The sequence below is a fragment of the Thunnus thynnus genome, chromosome 13 (assembly GCF_963924715.1).
Source record: "Thunnus thynnus chromosome 13, fThuThy2.1, whole genome shotgun sequence".
NCBI classification, from domain to species: domain Eukaryota; kingdom Metazoa; phylum Chordata; class Actinopteri; order Scombriformes; family Scombridae; genus Thunnus; species Thunnus thynnus.
Window position 1 is genome coordinate 3,120,062 of NC_089529.1, and position 23,831 is coordinate 3,143,892.

The window sequence follows — 23,831 nt, forward strand, 5'->3', positions numbered from 1 at the left end:
AGAATTCCACTCCAACAATAAGGCAATACAAGTGTTAAGGCCAACAATAGCACTGTGTGGAGTTCAATGAGACCACTGTGCTGGCACAAAAATCCAAGGATGTCAAAAAAAAAGTTGGATCTGGTTGAACTTTTGCCACAAATTAATGCAAAGTCAAGTATTCTCAAGTACATATTCCTGGTAAAATACTTTGTGACATGAACATCATGACTCTACCTCAAGTTCATTGAGATGGAGGAGAATTGATTGATACTTTTGTAAAATCCTGGCACATAGTATTATAAATCAACAGTGTTTTGGCATCTGGTTAGCCTTGAAATGCATGGATGTATCATTCACACTGGACTTCCTGGATTATACTTCATCGTCGTCACTTCCCTTTGTTTTTCAATGCTATTTAAAGAATGCAAGGTGTTATTTTTGGTCTAGGATGGCATAGTATTGATGTTGTTATGCTGCCAGTGTTCATAAGTTCATGCTCTAGTATTTGTGGAAAAACACCCAGACATCTTTGCTGGGAGATGGATGACTAAAAGCAAAATATAGTGCAGGAGAACCCTGACAGTTGCTTGTAAGTCTGTGAGTAGTTTTCTACACTGTCTCACCATCTTGTAAGTCTTGTCAGTTTTTTCAGTTGTGTATTTTGTTGTTTGCACACACACTCATACGCACACAGCCTTGTCATTTTCTGCATGTGTGTGGTTTTATGTGAGGTCAGTGACTCGGACACCGTCCACTTTCCCTGCCTCGCCGTGGTGCCTGAGAGGTGAGGTAGGTGAACCGTCTCTCTGACATCAGCGTCTTTCTGTTTGGAGACGAGCCAGGCTGCCCATGTCAGCTGACCCCTTCTGTCAGCTGTCACTATCCGCTAACTCAAGTAATGGCTGAAGCCCAAAGGATGCGGTAGTCCTCCCTGTCAAACGTACGCGAATGTGTTCACATAGCTGGAGCAGATGGTCAGGCCTTGTATCCTGCCTCGTGCCCAGCACACTTTTTACCCTGTTAGTGTGCCGTGCCTGTTCATACCCCTGCACTGAAGGGGGAGGAGGTAGCGGTGGCAGTGGTGTGACTGGGGGAGGGAAAAGCAACAGTTCCAATTTTCCACCCTGTCAACAAACTCCAAAAACAGATGGATCTTGGAACAGAAATCCATTTAGCTCCACTTGAATGACTTAAGCCCCCGTACCCTGACCTTTTCTAACTCTGAGGTGGGAGCGCATCTTAAGGAGAAATGAATCTTGTACAAATACACACGAGTAGAAATCAATAAGCATTTTCCACAGCTGTTCACCCTCGTATTTACCATTTGCAGACAGGTCAAATATGCCTAAATCCCTCTGAAAGACGATTTTTACCACAAAGAGCTGGTGACTGATATTACTTTGGCCATACCGTATTCTCAAAGGGAAACGCCTGTCGATAAATAGTCCCAAAGGTTAATTTTAAGTGAGAAACTGCCTTCTGCATGAGTTCCTCTGCTTTTATGAGTCATGGAATTAGAAAGATGAGATAAGAAAAAACTGTGACAGACAAGCAAAATACATATGTACATCTTAAAAGCAAACAACATCAAGAAGTCTCTACTGTTTAACATGCTCTCATCGCTCGAGAAGATGGTCTTGATATGACAGAAGCAAACAGCACACATACAAGGGAAGAACATAAGCCCCTTCTTTATATGCAGAGAGGGAACCACATCAATAATGCTAATTTAACACTCAACATCAGTGATTTGAAGTAGACTGATATTTTCTGTCACTCAAATATTCATTTTCTACCAAGTGCTTACAAGTTGCTGCATCAGAGTTGAAAATATGACTTTAAGTCAATCTAGATATAAGACATGTTCATAGTCAGATTAAACTGTACACCTAAGATTTAGCTTGAGGGCGGCTTAGTATCATGGCGGCACCAGTGAGAAAATGTCCAATTACTGGACTGATTTGTCAAATTCCTGGAATTAGCTGTCCTTGCAAGGGGATAAACAACCAAATAACCAGAATGAGTTTCCAACTTAGAATGTCTCATCCAATAACTTGAATAAATTGTCCGATAATTAAAATGAGCTGGCAAAATCTGGAAAGGGTTATACATCAATTAGAATTTGTTGTCTAATGACTTTACTGTTTTCCAATTAATACAATTAGTTGGCACATAATTATAGAAGACTGTCCAGCTGATAAGAATGAAATATTCAGTTCCTACAGTCAAAAGTCCTGCAGCTACACTGAGTTGTCCTTTGAATAGGATGAGCTTATAGATAACCACAATTCATTGTTCAATAAACACATGATTTTTCCAATAACTCCAATGATTGGTTCAATAACTACATTGTGATGCTGTCCAAAGACCACAACATGTTGTACAAGTAAGATTTTGATTTATGAAAGGCTCCATTTGGTGGTTAAATATTCACACGTACACTTAGTTATTTTTACAGCAACAACACTGTTGCTTTAATGTCCTCCCTTTTAATCTGCTGGGTAATGATGCTCTGATTGCGTTTGATTGATTTGTTTGAACCGTGTATCGATTGTGTTGACCTCTCATGCTTACTGTCTGTCATGAATGATGCCTGAAACTCCCCAGATGTATCTGCTTCTCGTGTCATTTGTGATGAATTTGTTTTGAGCTATCTTCTCTGCATGTTTGTGCTGCTCCTGCCTAACGCTTTGCAATCACTGGACATTTCAACATTTCAAAACCAGCGCGGTCCATGGCTGGGATACATTTTATTGCTGTCATTTCATTTGCTTGTTATTACTCATTTAGAGCCAGAATTGGTCTGGTAAATGGTTGAAACCATTGCAGTTTCCTTGTTGTGATTATGTATGGTAAGGACAGGTCTTCTCACAACCAAGTTTGTGGGTATTTTTATGTTATATCTTTAAAAGACCCGTCATTTTGGACAAAATGAGCATTATGCAATAATCAAATATTTGTTATAGGTCCACAGTAGTAGGAGCCCCTCAGTCTAAGGTCATATACAGTCAGGCCTCCCTCTCGCAAATTACTGGTTGATGCAGGTAGCATTTCAATATTTTATTGTTTACCTGACAAACACTGTGACATATAGATAAATATCACTGCTGTCACGTCTACCCATTTGATGTACAATCCTGCCTCAAAGGAACATAAACTGCTGCTCACTATCTTTGTCCCTGATAAGGCTTCAAACTGGAGGTCCTGGTTCATATTTCCTTTCCTTAATCTGTGCCCTGTAGCATCACACCCACATCACTAAGCTCTTTGTGTTGTTTTGCCACAGGCCTACTGGCCTCTATGAGGTCATTTGCATCCTGTAAGACCATGACTAATGACTCTCAATTAATTACATTCTTAATCAAGATGCTTCAGTGGTGGATATAAAAACATCCATTATATTTCAGCCTTTTTGAAGTTTTACTATACTTGAACAAAAGGCTAAATCAGACTTGTTAATTTTCAAAACAACTGCAGGTGTGCTCCGCAAGGGAAACAATCAAAAATCAAAAAGAAGGACAGTGAGGAAGGTGTCTGTGCAGAAATGTCAGACTTTGTGCTCAACCATGTAATTTAATAAAAAGACATTTCTGAGTCAGTTTTTTGACTTTTAAAAAAGACTTTTTTTCATTATAATTTGTCCACAGTAAAATCAGCCAATTCAGAATGTACTCATTTACAACAATGTTAAATATTAAGTACAACAAATGGTTGTGTAACTGCATGCAGGCTTTTGAAATTCATGGTACACCCATATGTATTTGGACCACCCCTTCCCTTTACATTTACTTGGAGGGGGAGCACCTGAAAATTAGTATAAGCCAACACCACCAAAAACTGCAGCCTTAAAAACACTCTGACATTGTCTCAATTCAAATTCAACTTTCATTTATTTCAGCACTTTTTCATGTGTCCACCTCCTGTATGTACATATCTATATGAATATATGGATAAAAATATAGCTTTGTATATACTGTACATCAGGGGAAACCTTGGAAACGACCAACTAGGACAGTTATTATGCATAGAGGGGTGGTGTGTCAGTGTTGCAGCTCAGAGAGATAATGGGGTGTGATTGGACACAACGGTTGGAGCAAGGGGCCTTTATTGTTCTCTGCGGCCCCCATGGCCCTTGTGCTACACTGTTGTTAAAGGGGGTGGGTGGGGATGGGGGGGGGTTAAAGCTCTTCCTCACACCACCTGTTGTCAACCCACCCCCAAAATCACCCCCACCCCAACCCCTCATCCTTCTGCTTTTGTCTCACTGACCCTTTCTGACAAACAGAAACACACACACACACACACACACACACACACACGCTGGTCACTGGTCGCACTCGCCTTTAGTATGGTCTAATTAATTCATGGCTATCCTCTGGAGGAGGGTTTGGCTGGTGGGTCTGGCTCAATGACCAGCAGACGGCCGGATCATACAGAGGGGGTTAAGCCAGAGGCCCGTGGCCTCACTCCGGCCATCTGATCCCCCTCATTTAAGACCAGAATGGCCACCGGCTCCTCCACAAGGCTGCATGGACCTAGAATCCTATTAGTGAAGCATGAACACACCTCAGAGCTCACACAGATAGACAGACAAACACAGAGAGAGAGGAGAGCTCATTATCATCAAGCAACTGAGAATGTCACCGCTGCGAGAGTTCAGTGTGAGAGGTGATGGTTATGCTGTACGACTCCGTCTTGGCTCTATGCGCTGAATACAAACACAAACAGTCTGATTCATGGGGAGTATAAGGAGATGATGTCGTATGATGAGGCACATATCCTGATGTCCACATGATATCTCAACCGGTAAAAAGTCGATTTGTACACAGCTGAGTAGAAGATAATTGGGAAATAAGACTTGACAGTTAGCTGTCTTGACAAATAGATTTGAATGGACAAAGTGCTTCAGACAGTTGGTGAAAAACATTGTCATGCTCCGGTGGATGCACAGGAAGATGCAGGGTGGGCTGAATGTGAAACTCATACCAGTGGGATGTGCAATCATGCTCAACTCACTAGCAGCAATGCCAACACTGGTTCTGATGTTGTTAAAGAACTATATAAATAGGAGAATCATTGCATTTGTTGTCAGAGGGGGCACCGATTGTATTTTTGCAGAACTAATATGAACACCTCACCTGCTTTCCTCACCTGCTACTACTAATAAAATATAGATATTAACACAAGGACTATTCCTTGACGCCATGTAGAATCAACTGATTATAAAGCAATTACAAGAAGAAGGTGCTGACAAGACCAACTACAGCACAGGTCAATAGCCTCTCTTTCACCTACTGGTTGATTGACAGACTCAAAATCAGCTCATCTCTAATAGGTTAAAAGACCAGCAGATAAAATCAGCTGTCTTATGATAGCTTAATAGATAATATCAGCTCATTCAAAGTAGGCTAACAGTTAAGAAAAAGGCTCATTCATAATAGGTTAACAGATACAACTGCTGCTAACGGTTCAACACAGATAATTCAAGACAGACTTGAAGATAAAAACACAGTTATTCAGTTTAGGCAAACAGAAGCTCTTTACAGTTCATAGAATGTCAGCAAAGGCTTTCATCAGCTTCATTCAACACATAAACACATACAAATATTTTTTCCCCCCCAACAATTAAGATTTTTAAAACATGGCACTGATATAACTTTATTTAAAAACGCATCTACCTGGTGGTTCATACACATACTGCAGCAATTTTATACTGCTAACAGGTGTAAACAGAGACTGATATCAGGTCAGTGGCCACTTAGCTGTTACCAGCAGGTACTTGTGCAGGCTGTATATATGTACAGATCAGTGTGACTGCTCCACACGCCACTGTGTATGACAGCATGCGCCGCAGAGCTCCAATCACAACCCATATGGCTTCAGACCACTGGGGTTAATAACAGGGACAGAGGGCAGCTCCAGGGTAGCACAGCCAGTGGAGGGAGGGGGGCAGAGAGAAATCAGGAGGGGGCGGGGGTGGGGTCACTTCATCTCTTTTATCAGAGCCACCCAACCTATACTTCTCTCCCACCCTAACTCCCTCCTAACGCCAAATCCTTTCCCCATTTCCAAATCCATAAACCCTGAAATCCATTTTTCTGCACACGGGTCTCGGTGATCAAAAACAGTATGACAGGTGTGAGTGTGTTTGCATGTGTGTGTGTGTGAGAGAGAGAAAAAACAGAGAAAGGAGGATCCAACTGGTGACAGGGCTGTTCAGCTGTTTCTCCCACACTGGTGTCTAGGATTACTGCGGGTGAGAAAGTTGGCCCAGACTACCGTTACAAAGACGGATGTACACAACCAAACACACACACACACACACACAAGTACACATTCACACCAAGACAGAGGAAGACAGGAGTTTCATCACATCTTCACCTGTTCACTCCCTAAATTCCACACAGCAGCTGCCATCTTGAACCTTGAAGGATTGACCTCCAAACAACCTTTAAAAAAAGAGGGGGGTGGGTGGTTGGTTTTGGGGGCATAAAAACCCTCAGTTACCCCCAGTCAGTTGTATTTGAAATGCCTCTAACTCCGCCCCCACCACCTTGGAGAAAGCACCTCTTCCCCTCCCCTGTCGGTCTGAATATTCATGAGCCATAAAGCCAGGCGGTAGAGATGTAGCCGGCATAATAAAAACGTCAGAGGTATAAAACACTCAAAGAAAAAGCCGGCAGGAGCTTGGGCAAGTCCCTCTGAATGTCAAATCCCCACCCAGGGGTGTCTGGCCCGTTAGGTCTATTGTGCTTGACTGACTTTTATGCATCTGACATGAATTGGCCTCTGCTCCTTGCTTGTAACTTTCTAGGCCACATTTTCAGGATCAAAGAATCTCTTTTAATGCGTGAAATCGGATAGGATTGGGACGCAAAACACAACTTTTGGAGGGAAATATTTGGTAAGGCGGTGTGAGATTTGCTCTTAATGCAAGGTAATGGAATGTACAGGCTGCAAAAAGCACAAAAGAAAGGATTTTCAAAGCTTATTGCTGGATGATAGTAACACTTACAGCACATAGATGAATTTAAGGAACCCATGAAGCTGTGCATCAGTTGGTGTTTTTTTATTAACATTCCCTTATGATCCCACATTTGTGACATACTGTAATTTTGAACACCCCCTTTCAAGTTAATGTGTAGGAGTATCCCACCTGTCTGTCTTTAATGTTCAGTAGTTTGCAAAGTCATCAGTTATGGTAATGTTTGTTTAAACAATGCAGAACCAGTGTAACCTGTCAGCTACATCATATCTGAGGTGAAGCCACACCTACTGAAGCTTGAAAAGACTCACAACTCATGCATCAAGCATCCATTCATCAATCCTGTCATTAATAATAAGTAGAAACTGTTACTGAGGTAACTAAGCAGAACCCTCCCTAATGAGTTATTGAGTACCTAATTGTCAGTGTATGAATGCTTGCAAAAGGAAAATGGTCTGCACACACTTGAGAAATAATGAGGAAAAAAAGCCCTGTCAATATACATACTGACACTGATGACTAAAAAAAATATTTTTGACAACTTCTCTGAATCTTTAACATATAACATTACAAAACCTTGGATTAATCTTGACCCATCTAATTATTTTCAAAGACAAATTCAAGAGGAAATAGACAACTTTTTGCTTGAACTTATCATTATGAAGTAAATGTTGATTGCACAGTGTAATGGCTGTAAAATAATGGCACCATTAGCGTTTAGATTGGTTCCCTATAAGCCTCGCTTTCACTATACAATTCTGTCTGCCAGCTGGTATGATCTCCCAGGAAAATGAGGGCTCAATTTATGGCGCAAAGAAAGTGTGTAAACCATTGCGCAACCAAAAGAGGAAGAGGATAGCGTTTTTGTTTTCCCCGGTAGCCATCAGTAGCTATATCTCATAATAATTTGTTACGTGGCCAACCTGTTTCTGTTGTCTTATTGCTTATCTGATGACACACTACTTATATCTGTGTACACTACATTTTAGTTGCACTATACTCCTAGTGCAACCTGAATAAACTTATCTTTAAACCTGAATAATCTTGTCTTTTGATTTCTTTCCATTAGGAAGAAAACCCTCTAGGAATCAGTTAGCTAAGCTACCAGCAATACAGTATCTAGTATCCAGTCAGGCTGGCTGTCAGGCTGATCTACTTATTCATATGAAAATCAACAGAAAATATGTTATCACCATCTCTGTTGTGCATAAACATGCTACCAACCCAGTTCGCTTTTCTCAACACATACTAAAGAATTTCTATCTGCTTTCATGTCTCCATTATAGACCAACTTGTGCTTTTTCTCCTAATGTTTTCTTCTAACGTCCCCCCCCCCAACCCCAGCTCCTGCTGTAGTTACTTGTTTGTGTAAAGCAATAATGTTACTCAAACTATGTTATTACTATGCAATGCACATCACTGCAATAGCTTTTGCCTGTTCCCAAATTCAATATAAAATTGTGACAATTTCAATTTACCTCTTGAGTGAACATGCTTCTTTCTTGGCTCTTATTTCCAAAGTGGTGTTGATCATTTCTTCACAGATCTAGGCTCTGAGGCAAATGGAAAGTGATCTGGTTGTCTTTGCGACAATGACACAAACAATAATACTACTTGGAAACCCCAGGGGGGGAAAGTTGAAAAGTTGTCTGTTTCCACTTTAAATGTTGGATCTGCCAATATTAGTATGTGCACACATTCTTAAAGGGACACATCTTTTAGGGAGAATAGATTGCCATTAAATTTGGTGTAGATATTCATGGTGACCAGAGGATACTTGTCCAATACCTCATTTCATGACAAGAAACAGAATCTGTGTCCATGTTGGATTTTCATACTCTATAAATATAAGTGCAGGAGTTGTGTGAGATACTTTTTCGATACATTTTCACTATTAGGTTTCACTGCAACAGAGTGAATTCAAGCTGACTACAGCAGATGTTCTCTGTCAGTGAGGAATCTATAAACTTTACATCCACCTTTGAAGCCTGCACACAATGTTTGATCTTCATAAGATAGATTTCGGGTTGAGTATCACTTTAAAGCTGAAATCTACGACTTTGCACACATTCACACTACAGCTAAGTTGATTGAGTGTCTAGTGTTACATTTGTTTGACCTCTAAGGTCAAACCGCTGCTCGTTCATCAACTGCTGCTTCAATCCTGCAGGAGAAAATGTCTATACAAGACATCTGTAGTAATAGCACTACTTCAAAAACATCTGTGCTCTTGTCCGTCCCTTTTGGTACATAGACATGAAATATAAAACACTGCAAAAATAAACCACTTCCACATAAACTCTCGCATCAGGTATGCTTGTAAGCCCTGAAAAATTTTTGCCATTTCATCCACACTGCAGCTCAGTGGCCATCAACGCCCTGCCTGCCTCTCAGCCTGAAGCAGATGGACTATGAGGGGTTAAACCTCCTGAACCTACCACCATTCCCACTGTGTTGGCTCCCACCCCAATACCAAATATACACACCAATACGCAATGCAGCTCTTGCTCAGTTTGCCCCCAGTGCTTCCAAGTCACAGGCTGGGGAGCAAAGTGACACCATGCCACAAAGTGCCATCTTGTGCCTCCTCTGGTGTCACACTGAGCCCCCTGGCATTTCCAGGCGGGCTTATGTGCCTATGGCCTTATCTCCGGCCCCAAGGGCGCCATGTAGAGGGGGGCCGGCAGGAGCTGGCACTGGCTCGGCTTTGGCACTGACCATTGTTTGTACTATATAACCTCTCTCTCTCTGGAGGCAAAGCTCCAAAAGTGTGTCTGTGGGTTTATGTGGGCGTGCAGGCAGACGCACACACAAGAAGACACAAGTAAAAAGCATACTTGTGGTTTTCCCTCCACCACCACGGATTAGAGGTTCTTATCCGTGAGAGCAACTGCTGTGCGCAAAGTTGTGTCCCTGATTGTGTGTGTGTGTTCGCGTCTGCGGACAGCTGCAGAGAATGTCACCTCCCGAAGGACCACAGCATCAGGAAAGAAAGCAACAGAAAGATGGACATAAAAAAAAAAATCGATAGATATCTGTGTGGCCTTGTAGACTGAGAGACACTGGTATGAGAGGACTCTCAGAATACACACCAAACCATTTGGACAGCAAGCATGACCCTGCACAGCCTCACAGAGAGTTGTTTGAGATGCTGTCCATGTTGGCCTACAAGGGAGCTTGTTACTTTCAACAGCTGCCAGAAATATCTCAAGGGTAAAAATACTAATAATAGTGTCCTAGGTTTTGGGTAAGCACTATCCAAATGTCATGAATTAAGAAAAGCAAAGGCGACTTATCTGGAACAGTGCAAAAAAAAACTGATGAAAAAAACATTAGGGATTATTCACGGGGAGTGAGAAAGTTCTAGCATCTGTCGCTGCTCTAACCAGCTCTGTGAAAAGTGATTCACAACTCCTCCAACTATTCTACAAGCTTCCATTTACAGCTTATATCACAAATACCTCGCAGCTTCTGACGCCAATACCTAAACAGAGCAAAGGCGAGGTGAAAGGTAATTCTTTATGCTGCTTGAGGAATGCTTTTAGATAAGGTGACGGACACGATGCACAGATCCCAGCTGTTTATAAAGAGAGAGAATGCTTCATGGACTGTTTTTTCTGTGGAGGCAGTCAAGGGAAATTAAGCCTGATTATTAGGTTAGGGGCTGGACCCTTTCAGGAAAATATGATGCCTGACTGTGAGCTGTTTGACAGGAGTCTAGAGTTTCACGGATTTTTACTGGGAAGTTCGTTTTGCCTCATTCAACTGGTTTGTGTTAGTGCGATGAGAAATTCCTTTTAAAGGGAGGATGACATAAGGAGAGGCCGGAGTGAAGAGAACAGAGGAAATGTTCAAATCTTCACTGGTGTTACTGCAAAAGCTGCTGGCTGTGTGCTGTCAGAAGTAATTTTTGTCTACATTAGTAGATAGCACGGATAACAGTTGAAAAAGTTAATTTTGCATTCCGTATTTTAAGTGTTGTGTGACATGGCTGACAATATCAGCACAACATATACTTTCAAACTGAACAGCACCTGATTTCTAGTCACATTATTTCCTTACAACGTGACATCAAGCAGCAACAAACTAGCCCACAACTCTACTTCTATTCATGTAAACTTCCTAGATTTTTAAATACCTGCTGCTGCTGTCAAAACAGAGTCATACTTTATATTGATCTTCTAACTATTTGAAAGCAAAGATTTAATTGGTCCTATCTGCATTTCATTAAAGTGCCAGCAGTCACAAGCAGCCCTGCTACAGAGTTAAAAAAAAAAATCAAGAGGTGTCTGTTGAAAACCCTTTTGACAGGATTTAGTTGTACTTTAAGAAACTAACATCTGCTAGTGAGAAGCTGCCAACTAGCAGTGGCCTTTCCCCTCCTCCCTGCAACAAAGTTTTTCAGCTTTCCTGTCCAATGGCGACAACTGTTATCTTTTTTTGTTGAAGCTAGCTGTCATCCATCTACATGAACAGGGCTGGTCGCAGAGGCCTGGTCACAACATGACAGAGGCCGGGCTCTCTGGAGCGGGAGAAGATAGGATGCGATGTCAGAAGGCTGGAGAAGAGGATGAGGGGTGGGGAGGGGGTCCTCAGGGTGCAAGCTGCCAGGAGATCTGACACCAAGGTCAGGGGTGGCGTCTTGAGTTAACTCAGCCGAGTGATGGTGATGATAAGAGACTAGAGAGTCCTTTGAAGCTGCCTCTACCCTTTTCCCGCTTTTTAATGTGCTGCTAATGTTATTACTTGTGAAATCTATATGTGGTTTAATTCTTTTCTTATTACTGGAACTATATGATACATAACACCATGTTTGACAGCTGATATGTGGACAAGCACTAGGCTATCAGCTATCTTTTCTTTTCTATACACACAGTATTGCATTCCTCCTTTTCTTCTCTATGTGAGTGATGTTCTCTCCAGCTCTGCATTTCAAAAACACTCATGTGCTATTTCTATCTACTTTCATATATTTTTAATGGGGATCATCATAAGTGTCTATCGGCTGATCATCATGAAAACAGGATGATGTAGAGTCCCATGTAATCTGCTCTTCACACTCTTTCAATTCCCATGTGACTCCTCCACTTTCACGCAAAACAACATTCAATTTCTTCTGGTTCAGTCACATCCACACACACACACACCTACACCTGAGTACTCAAGCCCGACAAACAGTAAAAAAAAAATCAAAGACACTTACGTGCCACCTCCAACGACGCATTGCGACTGACCGCCTCGCCCAGGTAGTTGCGCGCCACGCACACGTAGACGCCTTCGTCAGGTTTGCTTCGCCTCCCGTGTACGATTCGCAGGAAGAAGAGCGAGCCGCTGGGTAACAGCATCCGGTGGGAGCGCGGGTCCTCGCGATCCGTCTCGACCCGCTCGCCGTCTTTGTACCATTCCACGATCGGAGTCGGCCGTCCTTCGGCCTTACAGTTGAGGGTGGCCGGCTCGCCCTTGGACACAATCAGATCAGACGGATGTTCTATGATCCGAGGAGCAGCATCCTCTAACCTGGGTCGAGATCCTGGTGGCGAGACAAACACAAAGGTTAAGGGTTAAGATTTTGTTTATTACAAGGCAGCTGTTACTGATGCATTTGTTGTAATGATGGCGATAACATAATTTTAGAAATTCACCAATTTAGAATTCCCAGCAATAGAAATTTGCAGAAACATTTTGCTTCGTTGAAACAAGGAGGGGTATAATTATAGCCAACTTCTCTCTAAACCACAGTCTTTTGGTGTTAGCACACGTAATAGACGACAAATATATCTATATCATTTCAAGCACCCTTCCAAAAAAAACTGGAGGTTCAACTGTGACAACATGATACATTTAGATCAGACTCAGGATACAAAGTAAAGAGTGTGGTTGCACTGGTGTAGTGTAGGAAGAGGATGAACTATAATAAACACAGAACATTAAAATCTCTCTGTTTACATTCTGGCCACTGAACACAAGAGGCAAGTGGGCGGCACAACTTAGAAAAGCACACTCAGTTGCCCTCTCTTCAAAGCTCTCGAGCTGAACAGCTGCAGATAAACACACAGTTTTATCACCGACAACATGGCTGTGTGAAATGAGCATGTAATGTAATTGCTCAACAGTTACATTCGCAGTATAAATCAAGAGGATGTGTGAAATTACATGCTCTAAATTCTGCATCTATGAAACCAAAACCAAATTCTCTGGCAGCGGAGGAGAGGCATAAGAGAAATAAATGTGGTAGAACTGTGCTAATCAGACCCTCACGGGAAAGTAGGCTGACTGAACTACTGAAATATTCAGATATCAAGTTTATAACCAACTCAAATACATGTTCTTTCCATAGAATAGTTTAAAAGAATCATTTGTATAGCTCTGCATGGGCCGAGTTTCTGTAAATGGCCTATCAGTATGAATGTATTGTGTCGTAGTGGGGTCAGTGCCCTCACAACAGCCTGCAGACTCTCTAGCGTTTTTGCTTTTGAAAGTCTGACTGAAAGAAATAAATGAAGACAGAGACGGAAGCAGACAGAGATGGAGGCAAGGTAATTCCCACAGCTTTTTTGCAAGCTTTGAAATAGCTTCCCCTCCCGCCCCCCCCCTTCATCTTTCCTCTTCCTCCTCCATTTTGAATGACAGCGTGTTGGCGGTACAATTATGTATGAATAGCAATAACACAAACTCTAGCACCATGAGGCACAAGTGAAATTTCCCCCCGGAGAGCGCATGAAAGAATGACAACAGGAGGTACAACTTGCCAGTGTTTTTCACAATAACTGACTTTTGTTCCAGCGATTGTTGCAGCACTCATGACGTCGCGACAGTGTATTTTTGATTCGTCTCGTCTTCCCACTCAACCGGAGAGCTATGCTGTTTTTAAACTAAAACCGTTTTTCACTGTCACAGCAGCGCACGCTTTAGCCATGCCGTATAGCGTTGTATTACAGTGCTTTCAGAGCATTCGCAGCAGGTGGATGGAAGGAGGCAACATAACAGGAAGACAGAAAACATGAATTGCTATGTTCAGCGTTAAGGAATTTTGTAGCTGCTGCGTAACACAGAAGTCAGTGTCACTTGAGCTTTGTTTCACTCCTGTGATCCCATTCTCGTGAAACAACTCATTACTCAGTTAAAGTTTAAACACATTATGTTCAAACAGGAATTAAATGGAAGTCGGGATGACAGCGTCTTATATGCACTAGCTAGTGTAGGCTTTTAGTGAGTGAGTAAAAGAGGATGGAGCCACAAGTAAAAGGGCAGGAGACTGTTGCAGTCTATAGGCAAATCTCACACCTGCAGCAGATGATCAAGATAGCAACTTGTTTCCTGTGCTCTTCCTCTCCTATGGACAGATAGCTGGCAATGTGCCTACAGCACAGGCACAGGTATATACCTCTGCAGACAGTGTAATGCAGGCCCAACATAAGAGGGTCGTAATGGTTCTTTCCACAGGTGCATGAATGAGAAGGAGTTCAAAGGTTCAGACTGTCCTGATAACACCAGATAAGAAAAGCAGTCAAAATTCCAGCCCTCAAAGTGAATAATCCTCTATAAGGTTTTGGGGGGGATTAAGAACTCCACTAAAGTGCTTTACGCTGATGGGAATGTAGAGTACTGTCTGATGGTGCTGCACTCCATGCAATTACATTGACCAAGATGGAGAAACAGGAAGCTCTGAATAGGAGGAAATGGTATCGAGGCTTTGAAGTTGCTTCTAGTTAGAATCTAATAGCAGCTGGGCTTCTGTCTGTCATCTACTTTCAAACACTGAAAGCACACCAAAATGTGATCAGATATAGCTTTTAAGTTTTTTTTCACAGCTTTTATTGTTAAAAAACACATTACAACATTTTTTTCTTCTCTCTTTCTTCCTTTGAACATTGACAGTATATTGTCTTGAGTTTCCAGGCTGCGTACAGTGTGCACATTTAATTAAAATCTTCAAAAATGTCTTCAAAAATTAAAAAAATTAACAAGAAATGTCCACTATATAGTGTGTGTACTATGGATTCATTCTTTTACATACATATGGACTTTTGTATAACAAAGAATTGGAAATTAATTCATATCCAAAAATGAACCAACTATGAGCTCAACTCAACATAGATCAAACCCGAACATTGAGTTGAACTACTAATGAAATACAACAAACTCACTGAAACTCATCTAAAGGCCACTTTACTGTGGGATGTAATGTAGTTTATCAAGTTATTGCTTCATATTTATAAAATGTTTTAAAAAAAAGGTTGCACCATTCAGGATGCAAAAGCAAAGAATGTCTGTGCTTGGCAGCATAAAAACAGCTGCTACTCAGTTATGAGTGGTTGTAGTTGAATGCAGTCATTTTGATGGTAGCTGAGTCCTCATGAATGTACATTAACTGCTTGTCAGGAGACAGCTGGCACTGTCCCAAAGTGCCATATTTGGTCCATGGAAGTCTAATCTTATCTGCGCAAATCCTAATACACATGTCTGTGATTTTCTATGGGATGCTACAATGCAGGACACCCCATGATGCGATACATTTGTAAAATAAATAAATAAAAAAAGCAATATTTTTACAAGGTTCTTTCCTGCGGAATAAAAACTGAAAACGGGCATTATTTTGTTAAGTGCCTCTCCTACCTCAAGGTCTCTGAGCAGTAGATAGAGAGCGTAATAGCTTTTAGGTAATAGCTTTTATATGTATCATGGCTGAACTGAGCCTGTCTGGTCTGGGGTGGGGAGGGTGGGGAAGGGGGGGGGGGGGGGGGGGTGTCTGTGGTGAGAGAGCTCAGCAGGACAGAGTCTTTAAGAGCTGACTCATAAATTTTACAGTCCAAGCTGGTTGGAACAAGTCATGTGGAAATGTAAAGCTGAGTCTTTTTAAAAGGAAGAAGAGACCACCGCACGACTGTGAGCTAAATATCGTCAAGAGTACGTTCGAGGGGCAACCACTGAACCTCAGCTTGTTAAGATGATATGCGTATCATTCGCGGACATTTAAACTTGATGAAATGATCTCTCAGCTACTGTCTTCTACAAATAGAAATGTTCTGCCCCCTTAATCTGTGATGTCACACAGATATACAGCTCAATGAGGGAAAAAATAGGGAAAAAGTAGCCGTGACCGAATCCAAGATGAATTTCCAAGTAGACATTTTGTGAATCTATACTGATAACACTATAATAATAGTGATCTTTGCTTCTTTAGTGCAGCTGCAGGCTTATAAATTAGTATGACAGTACCTATCTTCATGTTGATAGAGACTGACTGTGCTGACACACAACTCAAGGATATTTGAATTTCTAAGCTGAGTAGTATTCCCCAGTTACCTCACTCACATTGAGGGTAAATGTATGTAACAGATAAGGGCGAGGCAGGAAAAGATGAACTCAAATTGGGTTCAATGGACAGCTGGAGTCTGGAGAGTACCACTGGTTGTGTTGAGATTGTTGTATAATAGGAAAGTCCAGACCCTCTGAGGACCTATTAGCTCCTGCCGATGGTGAAGTACAGCAGGACGGCAGCAACTCTCAAAGTTACATGTGAGCTAATGAAACCACGGGGATGTTGTAGGAGTCTATCCAGTGAGAGCCCGAGTCCGTTTGACGAGAATGATGCATGGAGAGAAGATGAATTACTGCCTAAATTGCAAAGCCAAAAGCGAGCTGTGGCATAATTGAAGTATTTATGTGTGATTTCCCCTGTAGATCTGATAGTTAATGTAGATAACAAATGTAGATGTGTCAATACAAGGTACAAGGGCTCACTGAACAGTTTGAGTATGAAAATGATGCAAATTCAAGCGGAAACAGTTAGTGGATTAATCGGCAGAAAAATCAATCACAGTTATTTCTTTATTTCTTTCATTTTCAAGTAGAAATGCCAATTTGCTGGTTCCAGCTCGTTAAATGTGAGGATTTGCTGCTTTTTCTTTGTTTTACATAACTTTAAATGGAATATCTGGGTTATGGATTGCTGATCAAACTGGCAGGTCTGGCAAACTGAGACAGAGCTTTTTCACAATTTTCAAACATTTTACAGACAAAACATGTTATGCTATAGCCTTCACAGTCACCAATTCTCAGCTCAAGCCCATTCACACCTCCGAGTCTCCAAGTCATCATGGGAGATCAAACACACATTCAATCCACGTTTGCCATATGATGTGATACTTTGTTGTTGTTGATGCAAGAGGTGTGAAATTGTACAAACGGCATTTATGTATATATAATTATATAATTCTTAATAACTTTTTTTTTTTTACAGTGTTAAGCTTTATAGAACTTCTTTGGTCATAATGAAAACCTCTTTCAGGTATCTTTGCAATTGACAATTTGATATACAGCAGACTAGAAGTTGATGCAAATATCTGTAATTATAGATTTTCTAATTGATTATAGTAACCCTGTACTATTAACATACTTATTATAGAAATGTGTGTTTACCCTTTTATACCAAAGATGCTTAGGGTCATGGACATAGGTCACATAAGTCATGCTGACACACTCCAACCAATGGCTAACATAGTTTCCTTGGCCCTCGCTTCAATTTGTACAATATATGCATCTCCTAATACAAAATAATATACAAACGTGTTGATCGAGCTCTCTTGCTGTGTGATTATATGGCTGGTTGATCCAGTGCAGGAAAACACAACACTGTTTACTTTAATTAATGCCACTCAGCATGAACTTTCCCTGCCTACCTGCTGAATCCAATCTGACAGACTGAATCAAAAAGCTTTATATGATGAACTCTGTATACAGAATATATTTAAACATCAGGACAAATGCATATACAGTGAATGACTGTCAAACAACTTCAAAGTCATTTTAACTGGGGGGGAAAAAGGACGAGGGGATAATAAAGCCTGACAGGGTGACAGAGAAATAGTGCGCAAAGCGAAAGTGCACAAAAAACGAATGAGAAAAATTGGAACAAAACAGCCACAGGGAGCACAAACTCCTGCTGCAATGTCCTTTCTATAATAGAGGATGGCAAAGTGCTGAGGCAGAACTTTTCCTCATCTAGTACAAGAACAAGTGGCTCGGTGTGTCCCGCTGATATAAAACAAGAACAGAGGACCACTGCCAAACATCTATAGTGAATCCTTCCCCAACCCCCAACTCCCCAGCCTTATTTCACCACGAACACAAGTAGGCTTTCATCCCTAAGCAGATTTACTTCCTCTGAAACAGCAAAAACATCAGAACAACACCCAGTATCTCACACGTATCTTGACTTATATTGAAACGCAACAAAGAATGGAGGGAGGGGGTGAGGATATATTTGCATGTGGGGGTGAGACTGTTGACATCAGTCAAGACAATAAGAAAAGTGCAATCTTGTGACTGTCTGCATAAACTTTAAAAAGGTCCCAAAATAGAGATATTTTAAAATAAATGTTGACTTTTTCCTGTTATGGCACAAAATTAGATCCCACATTAACAGTTGTCTTGACTGACAATGTAATGATCTTCCGCAGCTTCTTCTGACATGAGAATAGTTCCACTCCAATTATCCTGAAATTCTTCCCCGCTAAGAAGTCACAGGTCAAATGAATGACTGTCAACGTGTTTCACGCATGTGATTAGAGATGTGCTCGTCATGCTGCTGCTGTAGACAAACAACCCTCACAGTTAATCATTAAAAAAGGAAACCTGAGGCTAAAATGAAATGAACGTAATTTAAAAAACAGCTGTATGGGTGGTGGAGAATGTTTTTGGAATATGAAGGGCTGTGAAAAGTTCATTCCGACATCATTTTACTTGACAAGCTACTCGTTTTGCGTGACTGGCTGTTAAACTGTTTTCTGCACCTTCTGCAGCTCTGTATGTAAATATGCACTTACCCCTGTATGTTTCCCAGACTGCATTTGTCATACACTCAGACACTATTTTTCAAACACAGATGGTATAATGCTCAGATGATGGTCTGACTCATATAATAAATCTGTGAAGTGTACTCACTTTGTCAGATATTTGTACAAAGAATTTCTACAAGGATCTGTTTTGTGGTCAACACAAATCCTCACACTCACTTAGCAACTGTCTGAGGTAGAGGTCTTCCACTCGGTTCTGTGGAACTGAGACCCGACCTGGGACCTGAGTGGGATCAGCTCCTTTTACTGCTGCAGGTCTGTATGTCAATATGTCCAATACCCGAGTGGATCCGAACAGACCCAAGCGTACATGGTATCAGCTCTGATCATGTGGTACGGTGTGTTTTGAGTGAGAGGAGAATATGAACTGTGAAGTAAAAGGAAAAGGAGAACAAGGATGTAAAACCAACTGGAGCATCAGCTGTTTGCTCCTGTTTTATGCAAATAACCTACAAAGATGAGAAAAAAGTTCTGACATAGGAACTAAAGCTGAACTTATTTTAGGAAAATCAGTCATCTGCAAGATGTATATTAAGTTAAATTAATTTTGGAATTTGAATCACAGATATTACATTTATTATTAATTATTATTAAATAAAATAAAGAGTAAATAGGTTAGAACATTGTCTTTTTGTCTGTCTATCACCCAGTTGGCTACAAAAGGTTTTATTGTTGGTAGCTACAGCAGGTGGAAAAGGATTTTTAGTTATTATATTATATGTTATAAATCTGTGTTTGAAGCATATAAACAAATCATTCATTTCTATGACTTTACATTCCTTCTTAGGGCATTATTATTATAATACTGCTGCTCTTTCCCACTGCAGCTGCTTGTTAATTGATGGCATCATGCTGCCAGCGTTTGTGTTTTCTCTCTGTTAAGGTCGACCGCATTTTGGATCAGGTCTGTTATGTTTGGGTCTATTAGGTCAGGTTTGGCTGTGCTCAGGTCCCCCTCGGGTCCAGTCTCTCTTTTTTGAAAATGAATTAATGCATGCGCGGATAGGTTTTCCACGTGTCTGTTAGGGGTCGGGAAGACCTCTAAGCTCAAAGTCCTGCATGCTACCCACCTCCAAGCCAGCCCTACCAGCTCATAGAAGGTGTATGTGTCATCACACATAGGATCAAAAATATTCTGTTCACTGGGGCCCTGCAGGGAAAAGGACATAAAACACGGATGGCACTTCAGCTCTATCAAGTCTCCCACCCAGTCAGGGTGAGAAACGCCTTTCATTTCTACATGAAGGACTTGAAAGTAAATCAGAATACTGCAATATCTCCAAAAGCCTGCACTCCTTATCATTCTGTGGTGAGTTGTGGTATAAGGAAAGATTAAGCCATGCTCTGGCTTAGCAACTAAAATTAAGGCTAAGCTGAGCTAACTCCTAACACTGCACTCAAGATAACCACCCTCCCTTCCCAATTCTGCTTAAAAAAGACATAGCTCTTACTGGCTAAGAAAAGTCTTTTGAATTCCAGTTCAATAGCAATAAAGTACCTGCCAGTGGTGAACTGAAGGAGCTGTATAATCTTTACAGAGGAGACAGATGAATGGCTGGGGTGGAAGAAGTACTGAGATATTTGACTTGTTATACCAAAATGAAAAAAATACTCTGTTAGAAGTAAAAGTCTGGTATTGAAAATCTTACTTAAGTAAAAGAACAGAAGTATTTGCAGGAAAAACATCTTAAAGTATCAAAAGTAAAAGTACTCACTTTGCAAAATGGCCCCATTTAGATTGTTATATTTATCATATTATTGGAATATTAACACTGATTCATGATGTGTACACGTAAAGCAGCACTTTATTGTTGTCAAGGTAGAGCTAATTCTAGCTAACAACTGTTATAGTCTCTATAACAATACATGTTTTATAACTGATCACATGTTTTACATATAAAATATTAATCTGAAAAGAAACAAGTAACTATAGCTGTGAAATCAATGTAGTGGAGTAAAAATATTTTAGAAGTATAAAGTAGCATAAAATGGAAATACTCAACAAAAGTACAAGTATCTCAAAATTGTATGTTAGTAGGCTATAGTACTTGAGTAAATGTACTTAGTTATATCCTACCACTGGAGAGGGGGAGGATCAAAGAAAATTCAACAACTTTCCGATTCCTATCCCTCCCTCATCTGCAATTCTTTTTAGCAAGTCGGCTTCCCTCTTACAGAACTGGTTGTTTTACAGCTTTGTTGCCTCCTCCTCCTTCTCTCCATTCCCTCCAAAGCAACGAGAATTGATTTGCAAATGTGCATTCAAAGTTAAATTGGCAGCAGTGAGGGAGGCAGACTGGAGTGCTTTCTCTGCAGCCTCCTACTCTTTGACCCTGTGGGGACAACAAAATGAGGCACTTGCATGAGAATACAATGTGCCAGCCATAAAGAGAAAACCTCCTTAATTGAGCCTGTGTTGATGCTAAGCATCTAAATGGGCAGGGTCAACTTTGCGAAAGGAAATTGGGTGTTTTTATCATGTCTCTCTCGAGGCCATCAACAGCTTGGTGAGTAGAGGCTGAAGCAGCTTCTTTTTTGCTCTCCTCTTTGAGAAGTGGTGATCATGGAAATTGGGAGCAAAAAAGATGCAAAGTCCCACCGCGGTTCCAAAAAAAAAAAAAAAAAAAAAAAAGCCTTTTCCACACTGAAAACTCTGTTTCTTGCTCCCAGTATGGCCCCTTCCTCTGGTGAAGCAGCTGAAATGAGTTTTGGCTAGATGTTTTGGGCACGTTGACAAGGCAAGAAGCAGCTTGTTGTGGATGGAGAGCGAACAGTAGCTTCTTTTCTGGTCCAACAGGAATAGACACATGAGCCTCACAGACCATTTTTTTTTACACAAAAAGTTCCTCATGGTAAAATAGTGCTGAGAGGCTTGGGAGTTGATTAAGCTTTGATTTAGTTCCAAGTGCACAGACAACTCAGAGGGGGCAGCAAAATGTCCTTTTACATGGATATTTTAGCTGTTTACTTTGACTTTGAAATGCACTTTTCTTGCGTATTGACATCTGCAACATATCAAGTATTAACATCGATAATGCAGGGGATGGTTCAGCTAAAATATTCTTATATTTAAACATTCTGAAAACTTTAAATGCAACTTGGAGAAGCATTCAAAAAATAGCAATCCTAAGGACATAAATACAACCAGTCCAACATCCTTCAAATTATCACAAATCCTGCCAAGAGTTGTCAGTTTGAGTTCCAGTAGCCCGCCAGTAACAAGCATCGATTTTCTCCACTGACTTCACCGAGGGGGTTTTGGATCGGCTTTGAAAGAACAAGGGAGCAGCAACTGTATGCGGCGACTGTGCTCTTACTCTTTACTCAGTTTTGCTGTAAGTGTTCTGTGTGATGAGAGTGAGAGGAGACAAGAAGAAATAGAGGGGAAAATACTGGAGGGAAGGAAGTAAGAGGAGATATTACTTATTAGCTGCAGCCATGCTTCACAAGAGAGCAAAAAGAAGAAAAACATGAAGACTGAAAAACGTTTCATCGCGTTTTAGTCTCGAATAACGTGGATCGGATGATTTCTTATCACTAATTATCTATCCATTAGGGTTCGCCAGCGAAGGCGCAGTGTGTTTGCTCGCCCACTCATGCCGGGGAGGAAATCCTCCAGGGGCTCCATGATGATGATGACCACTGGTGTCCTAACACAGCTGCAGGGAAATGCCACAGCAGCATATTTCAAGATTAGCTCCTGATGTATCTGTGTTTGCTTACACACTCATACACTCAGGCTGAGTGCTATCTGCTCTTAGCTGCCTGACCACATAGATCCCACTCGTCAGACAGAGGGAGGAAGGGGTCGTGACAGAGACTTCCTGAACATTCGAAAGAAAAACAACCGAGATACTGTAAAAAAAATTGGGTTTGTTTGTAATTCTTGCATTAACTGATAATTAGAGTTGACAACCTATTACTGAGGGTAACGACATAAAAAGAAGGTCTAAAACCAAGCTAGACTGTAAGTTTTAGCTCATTTTCCATTCATAAGAAGACCTATCATTTGGGTTTTAGGGGTCAACAGTGAATGATGTCGGGGAGATCTGGAATATAGCGACCTACTCAGCTCAATGACACGCTGCTGCGAGTCCTTCTTTTTCAGCCGAATGATTCAGCACAGAGCGCTCGCACTAAATCTAAAGTTTCATTGATCTTTTTCATGATGATACACTGCAGGCACTGTAAGGAGACTAGATTATCCTAGCGTAATATGAACGAGCTCTAGTCATATATGAAACACTGAATGTGTAATTGTAATAGAGAAAGATCCTTTTTTTCATGAGTGTGATCACATAAGCATGAAAGAGGAAAGTGGATAAATGCACCTTTCACTCTTTGCTGAAAAGATGTCAAGGAACATTGGCTCTGACATATAATTAAGACATGAAGTGACGTAAGTGTGTGTGTGTGTGTGTGAGATTAATTCAAATCCAGCTGCCTGTCAACTGCTCTAAATGCCTCGAATGCTCTTGATTTTTGCAGTGAGTTGCACTTAAGAGATAACAAGTAGAGGAGACACTCTAATTGCCTCGTCACCCAAGTCACATTTCTTTAATAAGCTTTTCCCTTCAGGACGTCATACAGAGCCGTCAATCATCGAACGGAGCTGCAAGGGAGAACAAATAGCCAAAGACACTCTCTAAGTGAATCCTATCCACGAGTCACTTTTTGTGTATCAACACTCCCATCACAAAATAACAGGCACCCAGCAACTGTCACTTTTCACAAAGAGCTGTCCCTGTCACTTCTAAAGCCAGCCATTAAATTATAGACAGTGGCTGTCAAATTCCTTCCACTACAGCTACAGCATCACCTTGATACGCCAGTTTCCGAAAATGATCCACTGTCAGTTGGCACTTTCCCACACTGAGCTTTCAAGTGCCACCATCTCACAAATGCATCCAACCCGCCGACAAAGTCACAGCGAGCGGTGACAGCTTGCAGCTACGGCTTTCCTTTTTGACTCTGCTGCAGAGTTTTGTCGTGCACTCCGGAAAAAG

General features: G+C 41.2%; 1 protein-coding gene across 2 annotated transcripts in view; it reads right to left on the reverse strand.

Moving 5' to 3' along the window:
- robo3 (roundabout, axon guidance receptor, homolog 3 (Drosophila)) overlaps positions 1-23,831 on the reverse strand; it is an 87,645-nt gene that overhangs the window by 58,056 nt on the left and 5,758 nt on the right. For both annotated transcript variants that reach the window (XM_067607296.1, XM_067607295.1), the window contains exon 2: positions 12,171-12,497. In XM_067607296.1, the coding sequence (XP_067463397.1) occupies positions 12,171-12,497 (327 nt within the window). The remainder of the gene's footprint in view (positions 1-12,170; positions 12,498-23,831) is intronic.